We start from the raw sequence: 21,691 nt of genomic DNA on the forward strand, positions 1-21,691 counted from the left end.
GTAAAATAGTGTGTGATGTTGTCAAGCAATGATAGTAGAGTAATGATATAAAGTCGAGAGAGGCAGGTATAAAGTCTCTACGCATCCTTCTATCTTTCCATGGATCACCTTTTACCACGGCCACGGCCGGTACCACTACCAGATCCAGGCAACTGAGGCATACCACCACCCATTCCCATTTGTTGCATCATTGATTGTAATCCTCCAGGGCCACCACCTGCTCCTGCCTAATAGAAGAAACGCCACCACGTCAACAAAACACAATTGGAGCAAGGAGGGAGAGTAATAACTAGAAGTCCAACGCCACATACCATATCACTCATCATCTTTTGAATTCCAGACATACCACCCATCTGCTGCAACATTCCCGCAGGAATCATTTTCTGCATCTGTTGACCCTGTTATATTTTATAAGAGTTTCAGAATTGTAAAAAGATGCAAAAACTAAACCAAGAAACATACCATCTTGGCCATCGCTTGAGGGTTCATCTTGCCATGATTCTTGGCCGGATCCATACCCTTCAAGAATCCTTTCGAACCTCCCATACCTTTAACCATTTCAGCAAAGTTTTTAAACTGTGCCAACATTTCTTCCATCTCGTGTATACGTGTTCCAGATCCTTTACATACTCTATAAATACGGGATGGTGATTCACGGAAGCATTTCGCGTCTGAATCCAGTTCTTCGTCAGTCATGGAATCCATCATGCACATGAAGTGTTTCAGCTTTGCGGTTCCTTCCTTGTCTGACATTTTTGCCATTTCTGGCGGTATACCGGGCATCATTCCCATTACTTTGGATAAGGGGCCCATGGAAGATATGGTTTGGAATTGTTCGTACATGTCACGAAGGGTGAAGACGCCCTTTTCAATGTTTTTGAAAAGGTTTTTGTTTTGGTCGAGTTTGAGGTCTTGGACTGTTTCCAACAAGCCTCCAATGTCACCCATTCCTGTGAGATGGAGCAAAAATTAGCGATGGATCGAAGTCGCTATCAAGTAGCAATGGAGTGGTGGGTATCAACAAAGGCGATCGAGAAGAAAATATCCCATTGAATGCCCATTCAATTCCAACCACCACCACGCTTACCCAACATCTTGGATACAAATGGCCTTGGCTTGAACTCTTCCAAGTCGTATAAATGTTCACCGGTACCAATAAAGATTACAGGACTATTGGTAGCAGCGACAGCAGATATGGCACCACCACCTTTAGCATGTCCATCCATCTTTGTGACTATGATACTACCAATATCGACCGTCTCCCTAAAAGCACGAGCCTGAGCATCAGCAGCCTGCCCAATAGTTCCGTCCATTACAAATATAGTATTATCAGGATGTACGGCAGCAGATATTTGTCTCATTTCTTCGAACAGCTCGGTTTCCTGTTTATGACGACCAGAGGTATCGACAATGATGATTTCAAACCCTTCCTTTTTGAATTTGTCTACACCTTCAGCAGCGAGGACTACAGGGTCTACTTCCGTGTATGATCCATAATATGGTATTTTGGCCTTTGTAGCGTTTTGTTTCAGCTGGTCAAAGGCACCAGCTCGAAATGTATCTGTACATACAAGACACACCCTCCAACCTTTACGTTGATAGTATGCGGCGAGTTTGGTACAAGTAGTGGTCTTTCCAGCGCCCTGTAGACCAACAAACATGATTGTGTTTGGTTTTCCCTTTTTGGGTTTGTATGGATCGACCTGTGGATCGACGAGTCTGCATAGTTCGTCGAATACGGCCTTTTGTATGAGTTTGCGTTTGTTTACGCCAGCAGCGAGTTCGTCGAGGTTGACAATGTTTTTAATGTTTTTGCGTAGATTTTGGACTAGACGGACATTGACGTCTGCTTCTAGGAGGGCGGCACATATGTCTTTGAGAAGGGCATCGAGGACTTTTTCGTCAATGACAGTTTCGGCAGTCAGATTCCTTAGGGCATTGTTGATTTTACGACCTGGAGAGTGGATCCAAGCAGTTAGTGTATGTGTATGGTGTAAAGAAAGATATAACAACAGATAGATGGACAATGATGAATAGTTACCCAAGTCAGCCAAGACCATGGCTGCTTCTTGTTGTCTCTGTTAGCCTATATGTGATGATGGGATGTGGTGGAAGTGTGAATGAGAGGCAACCAGCCAATCTTGTCTCGTAAGGACGTGTATCGCCCAGTATGCGTCGGAATACACATTAAATACACGTAATCACGTAAACAATGGCCTCCTTCAGGCCAACTAACTCGCCAAAGTTTGAAACGTTTGCAAAGTCGATGTAATACGCCGTTATGGAATATGTCAATCAATCTAAATCATCAATGTGACGCGCATACAATGTGTCAACCAGTGATACTAGCCTTCTTTATATGCCATTTATATGTTGCAAATCGCTGTCTTGTTATCTTGCCCCATCACATTCTTCCAACCATACGAACCATTCGTTCCTATAGGAGGAGAGGCTAAATCCCACTATCAAGAACTCGGGAGCTATTGGAGACTGTACAGAGGCACGCATACTCATATCTGGCGCTCTTGGAATCATCTCGTTTGGCCCATTCTCTAGGCCATTTCCCGTTTTCTTCATTCTCTTGGCCCACCATTACGACGTCCCATTACATATTATAAGAAGAAGGGACATCAATTCATTATCGAGTATATTTGTACTTATACCTATATATTCGGCGATATTCCCATTATAGCTGCATACACCAACCAGCCTCGTATCAGACGTCACATTCCATCACACTTTTCGTCTCGATTTGCTGCGGAAGGGGCATTGTGACGGACAAAACCCAAGACGGGACAAGTCATATCTACATAGTCATGGTACGTTGATCATCCATGGAACAATCATATCTATTCAAAAGCTTGTTTGAGTCGCTATCTTGTGCTCTGCTTTCTCCTCTTTTTGTTGTCAAGTTTTATGACACAAATAATGTATGCTAACTCAAACATTCTACACTCTCCCTACTTTAGACAACTGTCTCTTCGGAACAACAACCCGCATCACCTACCATGACAAGACCCAGTCCTCAACCTGACGAACGACCTACTCACAACGAGGATGGTCTACCTCTATACTGCTTGTGTCGACGACCTGATGAGTTCGGATTCATGATTGAATGTGACTATTGCAAAGAGTGGTAGGTGTAGCAACCAGACTTGATCTTATTCTAGCTTATAAACTATTGTTGTTGGATACCGGATACAAAAAACATTTTATACAAGTCTCTCTTTGTGTTTTTGCATCCATTTTGTGATGTAAAAACGTATGCCCCACACACACACACTACTGTAGCCTTTACTTGTAAAGAGATTACACACACAACATTCGCCACTTGTCCCAAATCTCGTTTGGAGTTTACATAGGCATTCCACATTTGCTGCTCTCCTTGTCTCTCGATTCAACTGCTTTGGCGCATTCGCTCAGACCCTGATTTCAAACAGAACGTTGCAAAATCTTGAACTGCACTATCAATGGTGTAACGATTTGCACCTGTTTCATGAATTTGGGTGTTGTGTCGAATGACGTTCAACTTTTGAAAAACATCAGACATGAGATTGACACATCACAACATGATGATTGTGATGAATGGAATGCCGTTACATGTGTGTTTTCTCTGGAGATATAGTGTGTGTGGGGGCAAAACAATGAAAAACATATGTGAAAACACAAACATCACACACCAACCCATCTAACGATCTCAATCCTTCCACTAAATAGGTACCATGGAAATTGTATAGGCCTTTCAAAGAAAATGGCATCAACATTCGGCAAGATCAAATGGGCTTGTCCACCATGTCGTGAACGTGGCTTTGGACAGGTAATGCCTCATGAACAACAAGGGGATTTCAGTGATGATGATGACGTGCCTGTGGATCCGGACTCGGATGATTATCAGGAATCGAATGGGAGTGTCGATGCTCCAAAACATCGAAAGAAAACTGGGAGTGGGCATGTAAAAGACAAATCGTCTACCAAGGTCAAGAAGGCTACAAAGGAGGAATCTGATGATGATGGATCTGATGGGGATGATGATGAGGAGGAGGATGACGATGAGGTGGATCATAGTAAGGAGCCTAAACCTACTCCTACATACAAGTCAGCTCCCAAACCTGTAAGTGGCGATCATTCACATCTCTTTGTAGCCTTTTTCGTTGTGATATCATTTTTGATTTTTAACTTTTTATCATCATTTCTAGCCCAAGTGTGCTGTAGCCGGCTGTAAACGACCAGCTAGACAAAATAACTTGTATTGCTCAAAGGACCACGCCCAACAAGCCAGCAATAACGCAAGCTCAGTCAAGGGTGCTAATAGTAGTAGAAAATCATCATCATCCAGACCAAAAGATTTCACCACTGGTACCAAATCCAAGAAACCTTCATCCTCGTCAACATCAAAGAAACATTCACCACCAGCAACAACATCAAACGCACCAACAACGGCAGATGGTAAAACAAAGCATTCGTCTGAGACTGTCACGTATCGACGAAAGACTCGAAAATTATTCGGTGAATTGGTTGAAGCCATCTTCAAGGAAGCCAAAGATGGAGTGTTTGGTGATGTCAAGATTGCTATTGATTTGCAAGATCATGCTGGATTTGCAAAGACTTTGGAGACTGAGATATTTAATACTTGTGGTACTCAAGGAACTAAGAATAAGATTGAAGTTGGCGACAAGTAAGTCCGATGCGTTCGCCAACAGTGCGTTTGGCGGGTTTTTTCTGCGATGTGTTCCGGTGCAAAACAATACATCGGAATCTTCGCATTTATGTGTTTTCTCACAATCTTTTCTTCTCGCTCACTTATAGATACAAGTCCAAAGTACGATCTCTTGTATTCAACTTCAAGGACACCACCAATACTCGTCTACGTAAAATCATCGTTACTGGAGAAATGGATGCTCCAGCCATAGTACATGCTGCTCCCGAAGATCTTGCCAAAGAAGATATAGTAAACATGGCAGAAACGCTCCAAAAGCAATCCATGAAGAATCTACTCCTCACACCATCGGATCTCGTGCCGATAATGAAAAAGACACACAAGGGAGAGATTGAAATAGATTATAGCCAATTTACACCCACTGAAGGTGCTCCCACGATGTCGGCTACTATGGATAACGACTCCGTCATGATGTCAGCATCTACGATTAGCGGGTCTTCGTCTGCTGCCCTTCTGGGTGACGGTGAAGTACCTGAAGTAAGCCGCAGTGGTGGTAATAGTAATAGCTCGACTCCAACTCGTCGCGCACCAATTCGAACTTTTAGTACGAGTAATAAACGATCAGCTCCTGAATCTGCAGATGTATCTCCTAAACGGGTAAAGACATCACTCACGGAAGAAGTTGGTGGTGCCAGGTCGGCAACCCCTTCGTCAGTAGGAGATTTGGATCCAATGGAGAATGAATTCTATGCATCTGCTCTTCAAGAAGAGAACAATCAACGATATAGTGGCAGAGCAAGTCTTGAGAAGACACCACCGCTAGATGGTGGACAAGACCAAATTCCAGTCGAGTTGAATAGGTCGTATACGCCACCAGGTTCACCGCCACCACTACCCGAAAAGATATGGGATGGTCTTATATCCATGCAAGCTGTAGCCAAATTCAGCTGTAACGCAAAACAAGTATCTGGTCACACTATAGCAAAATCTGAATGGGAATCCATCCTGCCAGAAACTCTAGTCATCGAAGGTCGTATCGCAACAGATCGTGCTGAAAAGTACATGTTTGAACAGCATCAAACACCCAATAAACAGGTTGTAGTGATATCATTTACATATGCGGCAACACCCGATGATGAAAAGAATTGTCAAGAATTCTTTGACTACTTTTATACAAAGGCTCGATATGCTGTGGTCAAGGACAAGACATCCTCAATCAAGGATATGTATATATGCTGTCTCAAGGAAGGTGATAGGCTGCCTAAATTTGTCACTCATATAAATGGATGCCAATTACCGCCTGGCCCTGCCAAGCAAAATCTCATCTTGGGTAGTTTGTTGCTTGTTGGAAGTGGTGGAGACTCGACACGTAGATCATCTAGACGAGGAGGTGAATCTGGACGATCTGTTACACCAATGCCGGCAGGTGATGCGAATATGCCAATGGTTACTCTCCCACCGCTACCTATAAACTTGATTCAACCAACATATTCATCTGCTGCTGGTGGAGGTCCCGTCAACCCATTAGCTATGATGTTCCAACATCAACAACAAGCTTCTGGTACAAATAATCCACCGATGCAAATTCCAGGTGTAGCACCATCCAATCCTATATTAGCCATCCTCAGCGGTATTCAGCAACGACCTATGCAACAACAGGGTATCCAACCTATGCAACAACAGCAACAAATGCCGACAACGAATGCTGGAATGAATGTTGGGGCTGCCAGTAATATGAATCAAAATATGGTGCAATTGTTGAGTAATTTGATGAGGAGTAATAATGCTCAACAACAACAGCAAGGTGGTATGCCAAACATGGCTAATGTGCCAATGTTTAATAATACGCCTCCGCAACCTATAAACCCTGTGTTTGCTATGCAACAAAACCAACAACAGCAACAGCAAATACGACCCATATATCAACAAATCCAACAACGACCTACTTCGAACAATCGAGCAAGTCAACCACCTCAGCAACAAATGCAGCAACAACAACGTCCACCCCAACAACCAAATCCAAACCTAGCATCCGTATTCGCAGCAGTAACCAACCATGGTGGCAAAGTAGATGCAGGATTGATGCAACTCAATAACAATGGCAATGGTAACAGCATGAATCAATATCAACAACAAGGAGGAACTCCCCCACCTGGCTTTACCATGCAGCACCCTGGAATACCTGGATTTGGTAGTAATGGTAATAATATGTTGACGCAATCTCAACCACCAAGCTTTACACCACCGCCAGAATATAATACCAGCGTCTCACCGAACCGCAGAACTAGTAATAACAATAGTAATAATAGTGCTGAAGCTGCTGCGGCGGCTTATGCTGAGCGACAACGGGCTTTGGAGTTACAGATGCAACAACGCAGTATGGCGAGACATGAGTAGAGATATCAAAACTAGGTTTGAGATTTGCTTTGTATTTGGACTTTGGTGATCAATGAGGACGAAGGATGGGAGGGTTCTGTAAGCATGTTCATATGAGATGATGAGGAGGAGGAAGGGAAGGTCGACGCTTATTACATTTTAAATAAGATGAAAAAGTTGTGCAAAACGTAAAATGAATGTGCTCTGAGAAGGAATTTTTATGCAAAAATACATGTTGACTTCAACAAGCAAAAAGAAGCTTGCAATGTTTGATGGATTATGCCGTGTTGGTTCCGTTGACTTTGAGCGCTCTAGTTCACATTGCGGCTTTCGATCATTGATATCTTGAGGTGTCCTCCACTGAGTGTGTTTATCGTCATTGCCACATTATTCCTCGTCTTCCAACAATTTTCTTGGACACAGGTCACTACAACATCGAAAGAGTGAATCCAGATAACAGATGCACCAATTTGTTTAAAATCGTACAGATTTACTGGTAAATGTCCATATTACAGCTGATGATATTTGTTTCAAGAAATGTCACAAATTGGCTAAAAGAGTCAGGATTTAAGACACAACTGTCCAAATTTAGGAAACACGCTCACTTACATATCCTGTTTCGACTCGTCCCCTGAACCTTCACCACCACCTGCACTGGCTAACCGTCTCTCCAACTTCTCCAATCGCTTCCTCGCACTGTTAATCCCAAGCCGCCCTGCAAATTCAGATCCTGTAGTTCCAATGCAGCTACGTCGTCCTTGAGTCTCTGATTCTCCTCATGCAGTGACGCTAGTGCCGGATTTCGTGCCTTCATCGCATTGAAACTTGATGCAATGCAAGTTCTTCACCGTCCACGGGAATTGTGGTGTATGTATTCGATGTACCCATATTAGTTTGCTAGATAACCGTGCACAGACTATCCAATGGAATGCGAGAAATTTCAGTTACAACCACAACAAAAACATAAAAACAACAAAATGGTTTTGCTACTGATTAATGGGCTCATCGAATTGGCTGGCGGTATCTTTACCTTGCTGCCCACTATCAGCGAGAAATATTTCGGCAAACCTCTCCTGTTTCCTTCGCTGAACGATGGTGGTATGTATTGTCCAAAGGCCAGGTTTATGTTTTCTTCTCGCTATTGTTTGGCAACGAGTTCTGTTCCTGTCCATGAAATTAATATGTATTTTCTAATAATTTCGTTCGTTTAGGCTTTCCAACTCTGGCTGCTCAAATGGTAAACACACGACATCAAACATTTCACAAAACTATTTTGCCCTGGGTTTTGCCCTGGGTTTTGCCAACACTCGAACATCTGATAGTTTACTTACTTATATTCGGCACTCTGCTGCCATTAGCATCAAATCAGCGTGCGCAGCTCACTTTCCACGAGTTACTATTAGGTTGGCTTGTCCATAACAACATTTGGAGCTATACCATCTCTTGTGCTATGGTGGAAGTCATCTGCAGATGCTAAGCGATGCTATTCGTATGGAGCATTCGCATACCATTTTGGCATGGTTGTTATTGGAGTCGTCGCCTTCTTTAACGAGTCAGCTGCACCTGGTACTGCGGCAAATGACGGTTACGAAAATCGACATGAGCGTGATTAATTAAGGATTTGTTCCTGTAGGTCCTAAGAATCCAGGAATGACGCTTGAGCAGTCATCAAGTGGAAATGCATTGTCAACTTGTATAGGTAAGAAAGCACTCACTGGATCTACCAAACGAACAATCGTTGTTTAGTCTGACTTCTTGGTCTAATCCTACACTTTATATACAGTTCATGGAGCTCTCATGCTAGCATTTGGATGGGGAATGTATGAATGGACGGGAGAATTGAATGATTCTGGAGCATCAAATCTGCGAGAGGAACAGAGAGAGTTTATGGATGTAGTTTCAGAAGCAAGGAAACAGAAGGCTGCAAAGAAGGCTCATCATGCTGTCCTTGATGCAGCTGACGCAGTAACAGCAGAAAAGGAGGACAAGAAGAAGGCCAAGTGATTTAATATATAAAGGCTGATGGACAAACGTTTGTATTTGTGATGCCTTTGTATCTTTTGTTTGAAATGTGTTGTCTCAATAACTTTATGAGCTCTTAAAACTGGTGTATTGGGACGCGTGGGTGTTGCTTGATTATGTTTTCGATAATGCTTGGCGGAGCTATGGACACTCATTATCGGTCTAAGTTTGAATGATTTGAATGCGTTATAAGCTGCATCATTCGCGGTTAACATTGCTTTGATTGTCGTGTCCTTGCAATCTGTCCAACTGAAGATTTGAGCAAATTGAGGTTTTAGGAGGGTGGAACTTAACGATCGCTGTTGGGTTACGTGAATACACTATTTTATTTGAATGCATCATCGATTTGGGGTCTGGAACTACCTCCAAAAGACTTTGGTTTTTTGAATGAGTGTCGCCCCTTGAGTTTCAGAACACAACTCCACTAATTGTCGCCAAGTGGTTTGTTTGTTTATCAGCAGTTAGAGAGTGTCTTTACCGTAGAATTCGGTACATATAGCGTGTCAATGAGAGTATCCACGCTTTATGGTGCCGCTTTAGCGGTTCTGTTTAGCACCATACAATTCGTAGAGTCTGCTCCAAGATTCATCAACCTTGCAGCCATCGAAACGCCAACGCCTTCGGGCAGTTTGATCCCAAGTCTACCACCGGGCTACTGTAAGTCCCCCTCTCTTTACGTGGTTGTTTGATGCGTCATCGACCTTAAGCTTCGCAAATCGTCACTAACCACCAACATTTTTTTCCAAACCCAACCACACATATATAGCACCAAAGGCATCGCCAGTACAATCACCTGTTAGGAGTGGCAAGCAGCCTAGTCCCACTAAATCAGTCAAAAGCAGCGGTTCTCCTGTTGCATCACCGGTATTACAATCAGTTACTCCATCTGGGCCAGCTTTGCCTTCACCAGTAGTAGCTGCGTCTCCTGAAATCGCCGAAGCATCACCAACTTTGGTAAAATCCGCATCTGCTGGTCTTTGAAGGACCGCACACAGTGAATTGATCTAACCTTATATTGTGTTATTTTCTTGGTTTTAAGGTTCCTTCTGCTGAAGTCGCTGCTTCTCCAGATGTATCTGCACTGCCATTATCTCCTGCACCTACGTTCAGTCTGCCTCCATCGCCAGCAATGATTGTGATTCCTTCTGCAGATGTCTCTAGTCCTGTAAGTGCTTGACGTTTTGAATCACGTTACATTAGTCAAGTAGTGCTAAATCGTGGAAACTGCCTTATAGAATCCATCAGTAGCACCCTCTGCTGTAGCTAGTGCGGTATGACAGATTTCATCTCTGCCTTTTTTGTGTGGATTTTCAACTGACGCTTTTTGCTTTCAAAGAGCGTTCCCGTTGTAGTTCCCATTGTTGCCTCGCCTACCGCATCGCCCACCAAGTCAACAAGAGAACCAACAACTAGCCCTGTATGTATATAGTTTGAGACGAATGACTGAGATGATAGTGTCGCTGGGTCTTCACTCACTCAACAACACATCAAACTTATCCAGGAGCGATCTACTAGACTACCATCTCCAAGGACATCAACGGAAGTTGCTGAAGCTACTTTGGTATGTCCAATTGCAGAGATACGGGCGCTTCGAAAATCGTGATTTTATCTTGGCGATTGAATCTTCTTTTTAGTCTGTTGCGTCAGCCACCGAAAGCATGTCCATTACATCTTCTCCAGTCGCCAGCACAGTGAGTTGAACAACCCACCTAGATTTTGGATGCCTTTTGAAGCGGCCAAGAATATAACACCGCTTATAATCGTTGAATGATAGATGTCTACCATGCCATCGAGCTCGACAGTATCGTCTACGTTTAGCTCGTCAAGTACAACGTCAACAACCACGACAACAACTACTTCAAGCACCACGTCAACCACGTCGTCGACAACGAGTAGTGCTATTTCGTCCCCACTTACTTCGACAATCATAGCATCCCCTGCCGCACCATCTCCAGTTATAGCTTCGCCAGCTGCTAACAGTCCGGTAAGCCAAAGAAAACCCGAATCCCGGATTATATAATCAATACCGTTTTGGGAGTTATTGAATGTTGCAGCAACTATTGCTTGTACATCAGGTAATTCATCACATCATCCCCGCTTCTAGGACGTACCAGGAGGAGCATCACCAACTCTACCATCTGCAGCCCCATCATTTGCCCCATCGCCAACAATTAACGTTGTACCTGCTCTTCCGTCACCACAGTTCTTTGGAGCTTTCGTAGGACTTGCAAACCCGATGGCTTGAAAAAGGAAAGCAATTGAAGAAGATAGGGAGACAATAGTGGGTGGAACTTTAATAAAGACGACCCGACACGTTTTTTGGCAGACCGATGTTTACTTTGAGGAAGGAAAGGGGGTGTCGTTTTGGGCAAAAGAGGATGGGAGGAAGGAGAAGGAGTGTTGGGTGTTATATTTAGTTGAAACTGTTGCTTATTTGCTTGATCTCATTTTTTTCATATTCAATCCAATTTTATTTCATGCAATTTTAAGAACGTGTTTTGGGACTTGTACGTCAAGTTGACAGGTTGAAAGTTGAAAGCATGAAAGCAGTTGATGTCTTAAGATCGAAGCTTATGGCATCTGATACATCAATGGATGAATTTTTTTGCGCCTTCTACAAGACGAATAAGAGCGTTTAAAGACGTTACTTTCGCGATCTCGAGCTTAAAAGCTTAAAAGCGATTACAACACGTATTGAATCATTGTCCAAGTTCATGCCTTCATTCGTCATTCGTCGTCGCGTCGTCGCCACAGTTTTCCAATTCAACATCTTTCGCCCGCCCTGACCGACCAGAGGTGACTGGAGAATAAAGTTGATAAGAAACAAGAAATTTGTAAATAAGATTGATGAATATAGTGATTTGTCTAGTGAAATCTTCCTGTAGCAGCGTTCAATCTCAAATCACCTCAGCTGCCGTTGATCAAAAACCACTCGACATTCCACAAAATCAACGAAACATCCGTCATGGCAACTCAGGAGCAAGAGCTGGCAAGGCCAAGTGATCAAGAAATCTTGGACTTTGAAAAGATTGCCAAAGCTGATGAATTAAGTAAACCTCTCGTCTCGGAAATCATGGACTTTACGACCCTCCAACACGAATATGCTGGTGGATCTGCCATATTTCAGCGAAAAATACAGGTATACTGGACTGAATCGAATACGAGCATTGAACTGTTCTTTTTTGTGTTCTGACAGTTTACTCAATACCATATTTTTTCATAGTCAGTTATCAAAGAATGTCGAGGGATGAGAGCCATCAAGAAGGATGGTAACTGCTTTTACAGAGGATTTGGTTTCCGATTGGCTGAACTCGTATGGGAACAGGCCAATACGCTATGGGCTGATACTATACTGACGCGTGCCATGTCAACCAAGGAGTTGTTGCTCTCACAGGGGTACGTATTCTTGTCGAGAGGAAACATAATTGCCATGAAGAGCATACATACGCAAGCTATTTGTCCTTTTCTGCATCCCCTTCCTGCTACTAATCAACTACTTATCATCCAGATACGACCTATACGCAATCGAAGACTTTTACGACATGTTTATAAACACCTTCAAACCCCAAAAGGACAAGAACCTGCTCGACCTCTTCACCGAAAAGTACGACGGAGAAGCAATCGTATGCTATCTGCGTCTTGTCACAGCCGCAATCCTGAAACGAGATCGAGACATGTATGAGGCATTCATACTAGACTCGTATCCGTCAATTGATATATTCATCTCGAATCAGGTCGAGCCAAGTAAGCCGAAAATCCCCCCGAGATACCAGACGGATTCATTTCACTGACTGTTTGATTCTCTTGTGTTTTACTTAGTGGCAGTCGAATCAGATAATATCCACATCGTGGCAATGTCGAGTGCATTGGGTGTGAATATAAAAGTTGCGAATCTAGATTTGGCGGAAACGAGTGGTGGGGATATCAACTATCACGAGTTCTCGCCTATGGATCCTGTGGATATACCGAATCAGCCAGAGGTTGTCCTCATGTATCGGCCGGGCCATTATGATGTTATTTACCCAAATGTCAAGACTTGAATGTGTGGTGGTATAACTGTAGAATAAAACTTCAGCTTTTCGTCTTTTTTTCGCCTTTGTAAGTATTCCTAGAACTCCACTTGAATTAAACATCTTTTCTCATATGAAGCCAAAACGGCCTTCAGCAAGCTTCATGCGTTCTTTCAAATGTACGTCTATTAAAATGTAATGTATGCGACAGCGTACGCTTCGATATTCCATAGTGTAAAACAAGCATTATAGACAAAATAGCCTTCCTTCTATATTCAAATCCACTTTTACTTTGGAGCAGGACTCTCATGATGATGCCCCACAACATGCGTATCCTTCGTAGCAAGCTTACAACTCTCAATCTTCATAAACCACGGATCGTTCATAATCTCCGTGATGCTGATACGCTGATCTGCGGATGGATCCAGCAGTCGATACAGCATGTCTCGGGTTCCAGGTGGTTGGCGATCAAACGGTATAAATCCATGTGCAGGTGGTCCTGGATGGCGTCGTGAGAGGTAGCATTGGTAGTGTGTATCGCCTTGCTTAGAGGCGCGCCAGGGGACTGAGTTGTATATCATTGTGTAGTATATGATTCCTATGTGGTTGTGAAGATGGACGTTAGATATCAGTAACTCATTGATCGTGCGGACTATAGAGAAAACTTCCAAAGCAATTTTGTGTCTTACCTATAGCCCAAACATCCACCTTACATGGATCGTATTCAGCACCTTCCTCCCACTCTTCTGGTGCAATGTACGGCTCAGAACCACACAGTCCTTTGGCTTTTCGTGGCGCCTTTTCGAATGCTGTCCTGTATACTTCAGACACCCCTATTGTTTAAAAATTGGTTAAAAAAGTCAAAAGATGATGTATGCATGAAATTCCAAAACGTACCGAAATCAGTGATTTTCAAAGTACCATAACTAATATCCAGCAACAGGTTCTCTGGTTTCAAATCACGATGTGCTACACCCATTGAGTGGATGTATGCTACACCTTGCACTACTTGTTTAAAGTAGCAGTTGATGGCGTCTACATCTTTAAGGAGGCCTTTTGCTATGTAGGAGAACAGATCGCCACCTCCGAGGTATTCCATTACTTCGCACCACCTGTCTCGCTATTGTGATTTGGTGTTGGAAGATGTGTTCAGACTCATTGAATGTGCAAAAAAAGTCCTCGAAAAGGGCAAGATATACCTCGTCTTGAATGAGATCAACCGTTTCCACAACGTTCTCGTTGTGCATGGAGCTCGATATACAGAATTCAGCGACTAGTTTCTTGATGTATTCCTTATACGACTCGCACTTCCTTTGCTTACGAAACTCCTATGCAATTTGAAGCGAAATGCTAAGAAAAATCCAACGAGAAGCAGCAGACAAACCTACTGTTGAGACGAACTATACCTTGACAGCATAAAGCTTCTCATGCGAGCATCCCAGCACAGGCTCCGACACCTTATGCGCCAATTTCACCACAGCGTTAGCACCACGTCCGAGCACCTCATCCACTCTTCCGTATTTCTCAGTCATGCTCTGCTCACTAGCCGTTCGGTGCATCGAGAATCGCGATTTAGGCGTCGACGACATGGTCATTGGAGATCCATCGTCTACCGATGGTGACGCACTTGCACTTGACGAGTCTGTTACAGGTGTTATTGGGTGTGGTGAAGATGAAAATGCTAGGTTTGTAGCGCTATTGTTTGGAGCCACTGCGTTGTGGGATGTTGGTGTTGTCCCGACTGGAGTAGCGGAGTGGTGTTTGGAGCGTCGATGTATGAGGATTTCGCGTAGGAGGTTGTTTGTGTGGTGCTCAGTACATTCCTTTGTTGTGTCATCGTGCATGTGGTTGCCGTGATGGTCTGTTGCGCCGGATGCAGTGATAGATGGGTGATGGCGACGAAAGAAACTGAATGCGAGGGCGTGTCCCGCAGATTCTGAATGTTCCGTTGTTGATGCGTACGACGATATGAAGCTTGAGCCAGTGTGTTTGGGTGACCCGGGTATGTCTGGCGATGTGGTTCCGTCACGACATGGATTTTCCTTGTCTTTGGTCGTTGAGAGGTTTTCCTGCGATCCCATTGACTGGGTACGCTCGTGTCCACCGTCGACTGCATTGATATCGTCATCGGGTGACGAAGCGTGGTAGTATAATCCGAATATTTTGGATACGATTGATTTGGGACGGTGTGTATCTGATAATGCAATTCCATTCACACTTGACCTGCCACGTCGGAATTCATGCGAGTCTCGTGGTCCACCTCCACCAGTACTTGGAGCTTCGTCATCTGGCGTCGATGTGCCATCTAGTGGTTCAGCGCTACTGATACCAGGACTACTATGAGTCGGCGTAGTCTCAACGCCATCCTGTGATGTAACACTCTCCCGATGAAACAATCGATGGAGAAAGTTTCGTTTGCGAGTCAGTGTATCATCTCGTGTCCTGCTTGCTAGCGATGTCGTATGTAATTGTTCGTCTGACGTTGCTTGTTGTGGTGTTGAGGCAACCATGGTTGTTTCTGCACCTTTTTCAAATAGATGGGTGGAGCTGTTTGATTTGTTTCGTGATATTGGGCGGATGACTGGTGATACAGGTGGTATTCCTAACGGTGAAGCTGAATGTTCGGGTTTGCCAATATTGTGAATGTTTTCGATTGATGTTGCTTCTGTAATCGTGTCCATGGGATGTAAAGAGCCACTCATTAACGGTGTATGGGATTTGCTTGTAGAATCCAGACTTGTATAATTACGATGCTCATCATCCACAATGTCTTGTACCTGCATATCACCCGTGGAAGCCCCAATAGCACCAGCAGAAGCTGAAATCCCATTTTGTGAAACACTGCGTACACTTGAATTACTACCAACAATAGGTCGTTTCGACATGGCAGCAGGACCCAGACTTAAATCTGGCAAGGCATGTTCGTGATCTGCTGAAATATTCGTTGCACTTGTTAATGGCGACGTGCAAGCAGAGTTGACATGTGACATGTATGGTCCAGATTGTCCAGGAATGTATTTGGGAAACCGATTATGTATTCCTAGTTGCGTGAACTCTGACAGTATCTCACGAGATTCACTTCGTTGCGGTTGTGATGGTGGTGGTAACTGTGTCATAGATTTCGTTCCATTGTGGCCTGCTATTACAGTTGATGCATCCTTTTCTTCACCATGATTTTCAGAAATGGGTTGTTGTGATGCTAATGCGCTTCCAACAGATTTAGGGCTTTCTTCAGACTGGGTATTTGATGGTGATGTACGTTGTAACGAGTTGGTAGAAGCCACAGATATTCGTATTACAACATCCAGGGCCTGAGCGTCTTCTTGATTCGCGTCCATTTAGAAAATCCAAGAAAAGACCCAAAACGAGAGCAAACCCCTTCAGGGATTTAAGCTGTTTGATGCTGCTCCTTTTACAGGCGAGCTACGGAAATCGACACCAAGAGACCTAGACTATTCAAAATTCTATTAGCCAAAATGTGCTAAGTCGAGTCTCATAACACAGTCTACTGTACCCGTATGCGATTGGCGCAGTTTGATCCAATAGCTAAAATTTGGCTTGCAACACCTCAAGAAGACGAAAATCCAGTTGCCAATATTCGCGATTAATGTTTGTGACTCTAGATGGCGGCAACGTCTCTGAGCGATTGCAAGGAAACTCGCGTAAAGCTTGATTGTAAGGGTTGTTGCAGAGATTTTAGATCCTACTCCAAAGACCAAAGACCGGATATCGGATGGAAAGACTAAACGTGATCATCCGTTACGTTTGGTATAGAGGAACTGAAGCGTACATGCTGTTCTCTGCTCATCACACCTAAACCGGTGTTGTCTATTAAATCTTGTACCGCTACCAATGTTATAATTTACAATGATCATATGTAATGACTTAGTGCATTCATGCTACTGAGCAATTGTATAGTAAATATTGTACTGTATATCTATGTTATAAGTTACAATGATCATATACAATAGCTTATTACATTCATACTACTGAGCAGGCTTAATAATCAATGGTGGATTTTTCTTCTTCCGGATTGGCCGTTCACTATTCTTACGAATAGACTGACCATTACTACCACCAACATCAATTTTACTCGGCGTATCAACCGTCCATCCTGTGCCCTGCTCTAAATTGGGGTTCCTCCACTTGCCTGCAAGCAGCATGGCCAATCTACAAACACAATTCGGTTTATACGGTTCCTGTAAATTTGTAAAACGTCTTGGAAGCGGCCGTGTCTTCCAATCTAGATATTCTTCGTAGGCGGTGTCGTTCTTGTCTAGATATTTTAGATAGTCTGCGAGATCTGCGGTTGTGGGGAAGTCTTCAATGAATATAGCGGATGGGAAATGGCCTTTGGGAACAAAGTCTCGTGAGTTCGGGGCACCAAAAACTATGGAGAGGGGAAATGGTGTTAAAAATCAAGTAGCAATAGCTCCAGATCCGTGAAAGGTTTTTTTTTCGTCTTACCTAGTGGCACAGAGCCAGCTTCCAATGGTTGAAAGAGCTTTTCCGTCACTAGGAAAGTCAAGATGTTAGAAATGTGATCAAACATAAAACAATCTGTAGCAAGCGCACCATAGTCTATGGCACGAGAGTTCTCGTATGCGATTGTGAACCTGTGAAGGTATGAGAGTTAGAGAAATAGCAAAAAAGCATTCCTGGGACTTATTGCATACTTGTGCCTTCTCAGTTCGACCATCTTGTCATCCCAACGATGAGCATTCTGTATTGGCTTTGCATTATTCATGCATGACCCAAATTGATGGACGGAGACTAGTAGTTGGCGCAGGTTAATAACAGAACAGGCTTATGCCAAATAGAGTTATACTTGTAGACTGGGCATACCTAAATTTCCTAGTTCCTCCATTCGTTTATTCCTATCATTGTGAGGCCTACAAATGGATCATGTCAGTACCAATGCCATCAGCGATTTCCAATCAAAGTGCATACGCGCAATTGGAAACAAACGAGGCGACAAGAGCGCCAACTTTCTCGACATTCTTTTCGTCAGTAGGCAGTGGCGTCCTGCTGAAATTGATGAATGGGTATGTGTATGGTACAGGATTATCAGCGTGAAAGATCTCGTATGTTGATATGATGTCGTGAGTTTTCTTGGCATCGTTTATGCTCGGATAGTTTGCGGCACTTTCTACAGCAAAGATGCTGGTGCGCTGACACCTTCTCGGCTGTGGTTCTGTATATCCTCCCTAATGCGATTAGCGTGTGAGAGAATGCACGTAGAGAATGTAGACGTGATAGGTCAAACGTACAGGTATGGTAGTCATCAAGACATCAGCAAACCTGCTCTCGTTAGCCCAGACAAAAGGTACGGCACAACCATCAGGACCATCACCACGTCCCCACGTTCCAGGCCATACTTGGACAGGGAAACGAGACAGGTCTCTGCATCTATGATGTGGATAAAAGCAGACATCGTCTGGCATATCCGGGCCCTGCCACTCTCCAGCATAAAAGTGTTTGCATTCCGAAGAGTCCAGATCCTGGTTATCATTTTGAATATAACCTAGGAATTCCTGTTCACTAGTGATGATGGGATCTTGTTTCTGCTCCCATTCCTTGAAACTTGGTTTGGTTGTCAATTGTTGCGACGAAGACGACCTCCCAGATGGTAGGGAAGTTAAGGAAGGGGCATTGCCAGGTGGAAGGAAGAAGTATGCTCCAAGGACGAGTGCGATCAATATGACTATTAATAGATTCTGTTTTCCTCGTAATTTGTAAATGAGAAATCTTGGCGAGGGAGCCATTTCAAATGACATCTGGCATATTAGTGAATCAAGATATCAGTTCCGAGGTGCTATACAACTGGTAGATCGATGGGTGTTTAGTCTTGGATATGTCTTAAATCGAAATTGAGGCGGCTGGAAACGATTATTAGAGAAGTTGACAGATCGATTGGCGAGAAAAGGGAGACGGTCATGACGTGTGAAAAATATCCAATAGTTGAAATATCGTGTCTATTCACGTAGAGCCCAGGCGTAAAGCAGGTTGGTCAAGTCAGCCTTGGCTTGCGGGTTGAGATTTCGAGCCAGCCACAGCAGCAACGAGACACTTGTTTGAACAAGAAGAGACCTAGAGCATCACCTTCTACCTGCATTTTTCCAATAGGAATCCATTATGTATCCGGGTCAACAGGTAAGCAGACTCAAGTGCGTTAGCCTCCACAAGATGGAAACTAATAAAACAGTTCTACCTTCCAAGTATCGAGCTCAGCAACCTCAGATTCCACCTCCTCAGGGCTATGTAGTTCAACAGCAGCAGCCCTACTTCCCTCCGGTATGTTCGGTCTTGCATTGCATCAACATCAACATCGTCGTTTCGTCTTGTTTGCTACCATGCAAACTGCAAACAACCACTCGTGCATGCTATATTTGGAACAGTTTTGTTGCTTCCGAATCTATCAGAACTAGTCCAATGAACAATCGCATCACATCTATCAAACTTACAAGCAAACGTTGATTTGCAACACTCCTCTAGTCAAAATAATACGAATCTATTAAACGAATCTGTCAGAGCTACTCAAAGATTTGGAACTAACCTCTCTTCATCCCCTCTGTCATTCTTAGCCTAACACTCAATATCAATATGGTCAGCAACCAATGTATTCTCAACCGCAAAACCCACCGCCACCAGCAGGATATGGGGGATATGCTCCTCCAGCCAATCCTCCTCCTCCTGTTGGATATGGAGGATATGCGGCTCCCTCTGTCCCTCCCACTCAAGCCCCATATCAACAACCTCAACAACCCCCTCAACAATCCATCTATCCTGCCCCACCACCGCCATATAATGCCGTGCCCCCACCAGCTGGGTACTATCAACCATCGGTACATGCTCCTTCCTTGCTTTTGCGCTGCTTCCTTGCTTTTACATTGTAATTTTGTGGTCTGGTGCTTATCTATGTTGTAATATAGACGCCGCAGCCACAAGGCCCGCCTCCTGGATTCGTGGTTGAGCAATATGGACAGCCCAGTCCCCAGAATCAATATCTCCCGCCTCCGGGACAAACCTCTGTGCAGCAAGGCTGGGCTGCGCCTGCTGGAGTTTTACAATCTTATCGATTATCCAATCTTACTGGAAAGAAGAAGGCGCTTCTCGTAGGTATGTTCAATTGTCATTGCCATCTTTGGGTAGTGATGATCATTCATTTCATACTTTTATCAGGCTGTAATTACTTTGGACAGCGTTCACAGCTCTCGGGCTGTATAAACGATGTTCGAAACATGTCCAAATTCATCATTATGAATTATGGCTTCAAGAACGAACCGGGAAGTATGCTCTTCCTTACCGATGATCAAGCGGATCCAAACTATAAACCAACGAGGGCAAATATAATAAACGCTTGCAAATGGCTCGTTGGAGGTGCAGCTCCTGGAGACTCGTTATTCTTTCACTATTCTGGTCATGGGGGTACCGCTGTTGACCCCACCGGTGATCAAGCAAGTGCTGATACGATCTTGCCTCTTGATCATGCTCAAGCTGGAGAGATTTTAGATAACGATTTGCACGCTCTCATGGTAAGATTGTTGGTATAGAAGGTTTATTTTGTTCCGTGGCTGCCTACTAAAGTCTCGCCTTCTAGGTCAAACATTTGCCTCCTGGTGTTCGATTGACTGCAATATTCGACTCGTGTCATAGGTAGGCTCCAATCAATCATACAATGCTGGCTCTCTCAACAGCTCTGACCAATATTCTCAACAATTTTAAACACAATTTAGTGGTACTGCTTTGAATCTACCGTTTACGTATCTCCCAGACGGTACTCTAAAGAAGCATAATCCTTTGAATCAACTGGGCAAGGTTCGTCACCACTTAAGACAATCTATAGAGTTCGAACACTTCCTGACCTTTGTTCTAGGTTGGAGTACAAGCAGCTCAAGGCTTCCTTCTCGGTGATATTGGTAGCATGATCAATGCCGTGAACGGCGTCATGACTGCTGTCAACGGATTGGGTACCAACTCTGAACAAAAGCTGGCACAACAGCAAGCTCTGAATGGGTCCTATGCGGATGTGATCATGTTTGCAGGATGCAAAGACTCGCAAACTTCGGCCGATACTAGCGTTGCTGGAGTAGGGGCTACTGGTGCGATGAGGTAAATAACAAGTTCATCTTTGCCGTTGTCCGAATTTGCCAATTTGACGAAGATGTTTATTGTAAGGCTGACATTGTGACTCCCTAGTTATGCCTTCATCGCGGCTCTCACACAGAACAGGAATCAATCGTTTGCTCAGCTGCTCGGTTCTGTGCGTGGCATACTGGCGGCTAAGTATAGCCAAACTCCTCAGCTCTCGAGTGGTAAGTATAAGTCGTTTCTCCTTTGTTTGATTTGCGTACTAACGCGCCTTAAAATAGGCCGTTATATTGATATGAATCAATTATTCGCTTGCTAGCCGCAACTCGCGACCTGTTGCTGTGTCGGCATGAATCAACTTCATTTTCACCAACCCAACCTCCAAATTCAAAATAACGTGTAGCAGTAGTAGACAAATAATTAAAAGAATAAACCGTACGAGAGCCCTATGAAGAAAACGCGTCTCGGTTTACTTTCCGTCGCAAGATTTCGGTCAAGCTCAAGAAACCAGTTTTGCGACAAAATGACGACGTCT

General features: G+C 43.9%; 7 protein-coding genes across 7 annotated transcripts; 4 read left to right on the plus strand and 3 right to left on the minus strand.

Annotated features, from left to right (window-relative positions):
* Nucleotides 1-104: 104 nt before the first annotated feature.
* On the minus strand, nucleotides 105-2,060 carry SmJEL517_g04326 (uncharacterized protein; the record flags this gene model as incomplete). Its single annotated transcript, XM_031170254.1, has 5 exons — nucleotides 105-227; nucleotides 312-398; nucleotides 463-950; nucleotides 1,088-1,954; nucleotides 2,042-2,060. The coding sequence occupies 5 exons, from the start codon at nucleotides 2,058-2,060 to the stop codon at nucleotides 105-107; spliced, it is 1,584 nt and encodes a 527-aa protein (XP_031023787.1).
* A 756-nt stretch (nucleotides 2,061-2,816) lies between these two features.
* Nucleotides 2,817-3,140, plus strand: SmJEL517_g04327 (uncharacterized protein; the record flags this gene model as incomplete). Its single annotated transcript, XM_031170255.1, has 2 exons — nucleotides 2,817-2,819; nucleotides 2,970-3,140. 2 exons carry the CDS (start codon nucleotides 2,817-2,819, stop codon nucleotides 3,138-3,140), a joined length of 174 nt encoding a protein of 57 aa, XP_031023788.1.
* Nucleotides 3,141-3,751: 611 nt separating this feature from the next.
* On the plus strand, nucleotides 3,752-7,054 carry SmJEL517_g04328 (uncharacterized protein; the record flags this gene model as incomplete). Its single annotated transcript, XM_031170256.1, has 3 exons — nucleotides 3,752-4,111; nucleotides 4,197-4,675; nucleotides 4,807-7,054. 3 exons carry the CDS (start codon nucleotides 3,752-3,754, stop codon nucleotides 7,052-7,054), a joined length of 3,087 nt encoding a protein of 1,028 aa, XP_031023791.1.
* Nucleotides 7,055-12,020: 4,966 nt separating this feature from the next.
* SmJEL517_g04329 (uncharacterized protein) lies at nucleotides 12,021-13,095 on the plus strand (the record flags this gene model as incomplete). The annotated part of the gene is made up of 4 exons (XM_031170257.1): nucleotides 12,021-12,194; nucleotides 12,279-12,451; nucleotides 12,564-12,799; nucleotides 12,875-13,095. 4 exons carry the CDS (start codon nucleotides 12,021-12,023, stop codon nucleotides 13,093-13,095), a joined length of 804 nt encoding a protein of 267 aa, XP_031023781.1.
* Nucleotides 13,096-13,352: 257 nt separating this feature from the next.
* Nucleotides 13,353-16,403, minus strand: SmJEL517_g04330 (uncharacterized protein; the record flags this gene model as incomplete). Its single annotated transcript, XM_031170258.1, has 5 exons — nucleotides 13,353-13,663; nucleotides 13,755-13,898; nucleotides 13,963-14,185; nucleotides 14,265-14,393; nucleotides 14,472-16,403. 5 exons carry the CDS (start codon nucleotides 16,401-16,403, stop codon nucleotides 13,353-13,355), a joined length of 2,739 nt encoding a protein of 912 aa, XP_031023775.1.
* Nucleotides 16,404-17,051: 648 nt separating this feature from the next.
* On the minus strand, nucleotides 17,052-18,842 carry SmJEL517_g04331 (uncharacterized protein; the record flags this gene model as incomplete). The annotated part of the gene is made up of 7 exons (XM_031170259.1): nucleotides 17,052-17,455; nucleotides 17,533-17,580; nucleotides 17,641-17,681; nucleotides 17,742-17,838; nucleotides 17,911-17,957; nucleotides 18,016-18,272; nucleotides 18,336-18,842. 7 exons carry the CDS (start codon nucleotides 18,840-18,842, stop codon nucleotides 17,052-17,054), a joined length of 1,401 nt encoding a protein of 466 aa, XP_031023822.1.
* Nucleotides 18,843-19,251: 409 nt separating this feature from the next.
* Nucleotides 19,252-21,475, plus strand: SmJEL517_g04332 (uncharacterized protein; the record flags this gene model as incomplete). The annotated part of the gene is made up of 9 exons (XM_031170260.1): nucleotides 19,252-19,359; nucleotides 19,650-19,910; nucleotides 19,998-20,184; nucleotides 20,248-20,600; nucleotides 20,666-20,721; nucleotides 20,802-20,883; nucleotides 20,942-21,177; nucleotides 21,265-21,380; nucleotides 21,438-21,475. 9 exons carry the CDS (start codon nucleotides 19,252-19,254, stop codon nucleotides 21,473-21,475), a joined length of 1,437 nt encoding a protein of 478 aa, XP_031023824.1.
* Between the last annotated feature and the right edge of the window lie 216 nt (nucleotides 21,476-21,691).

Source organism: Synchytrium microbalum, assembly GCF_006535985.1.
Source record: "Synchytrium microbalum strain JEL517 chromosome Unknown SmJEL517_scf0028, whole genome shotgun sequence".
NCBI classification, from domain to species: domain Eukaryota; kingdom Fungi; phylum Chytridiomycota; class Chytridiomycetes; order Synchytriales; family Synchytriaceae; genus Synchytrium; species Synchytrium microbalum.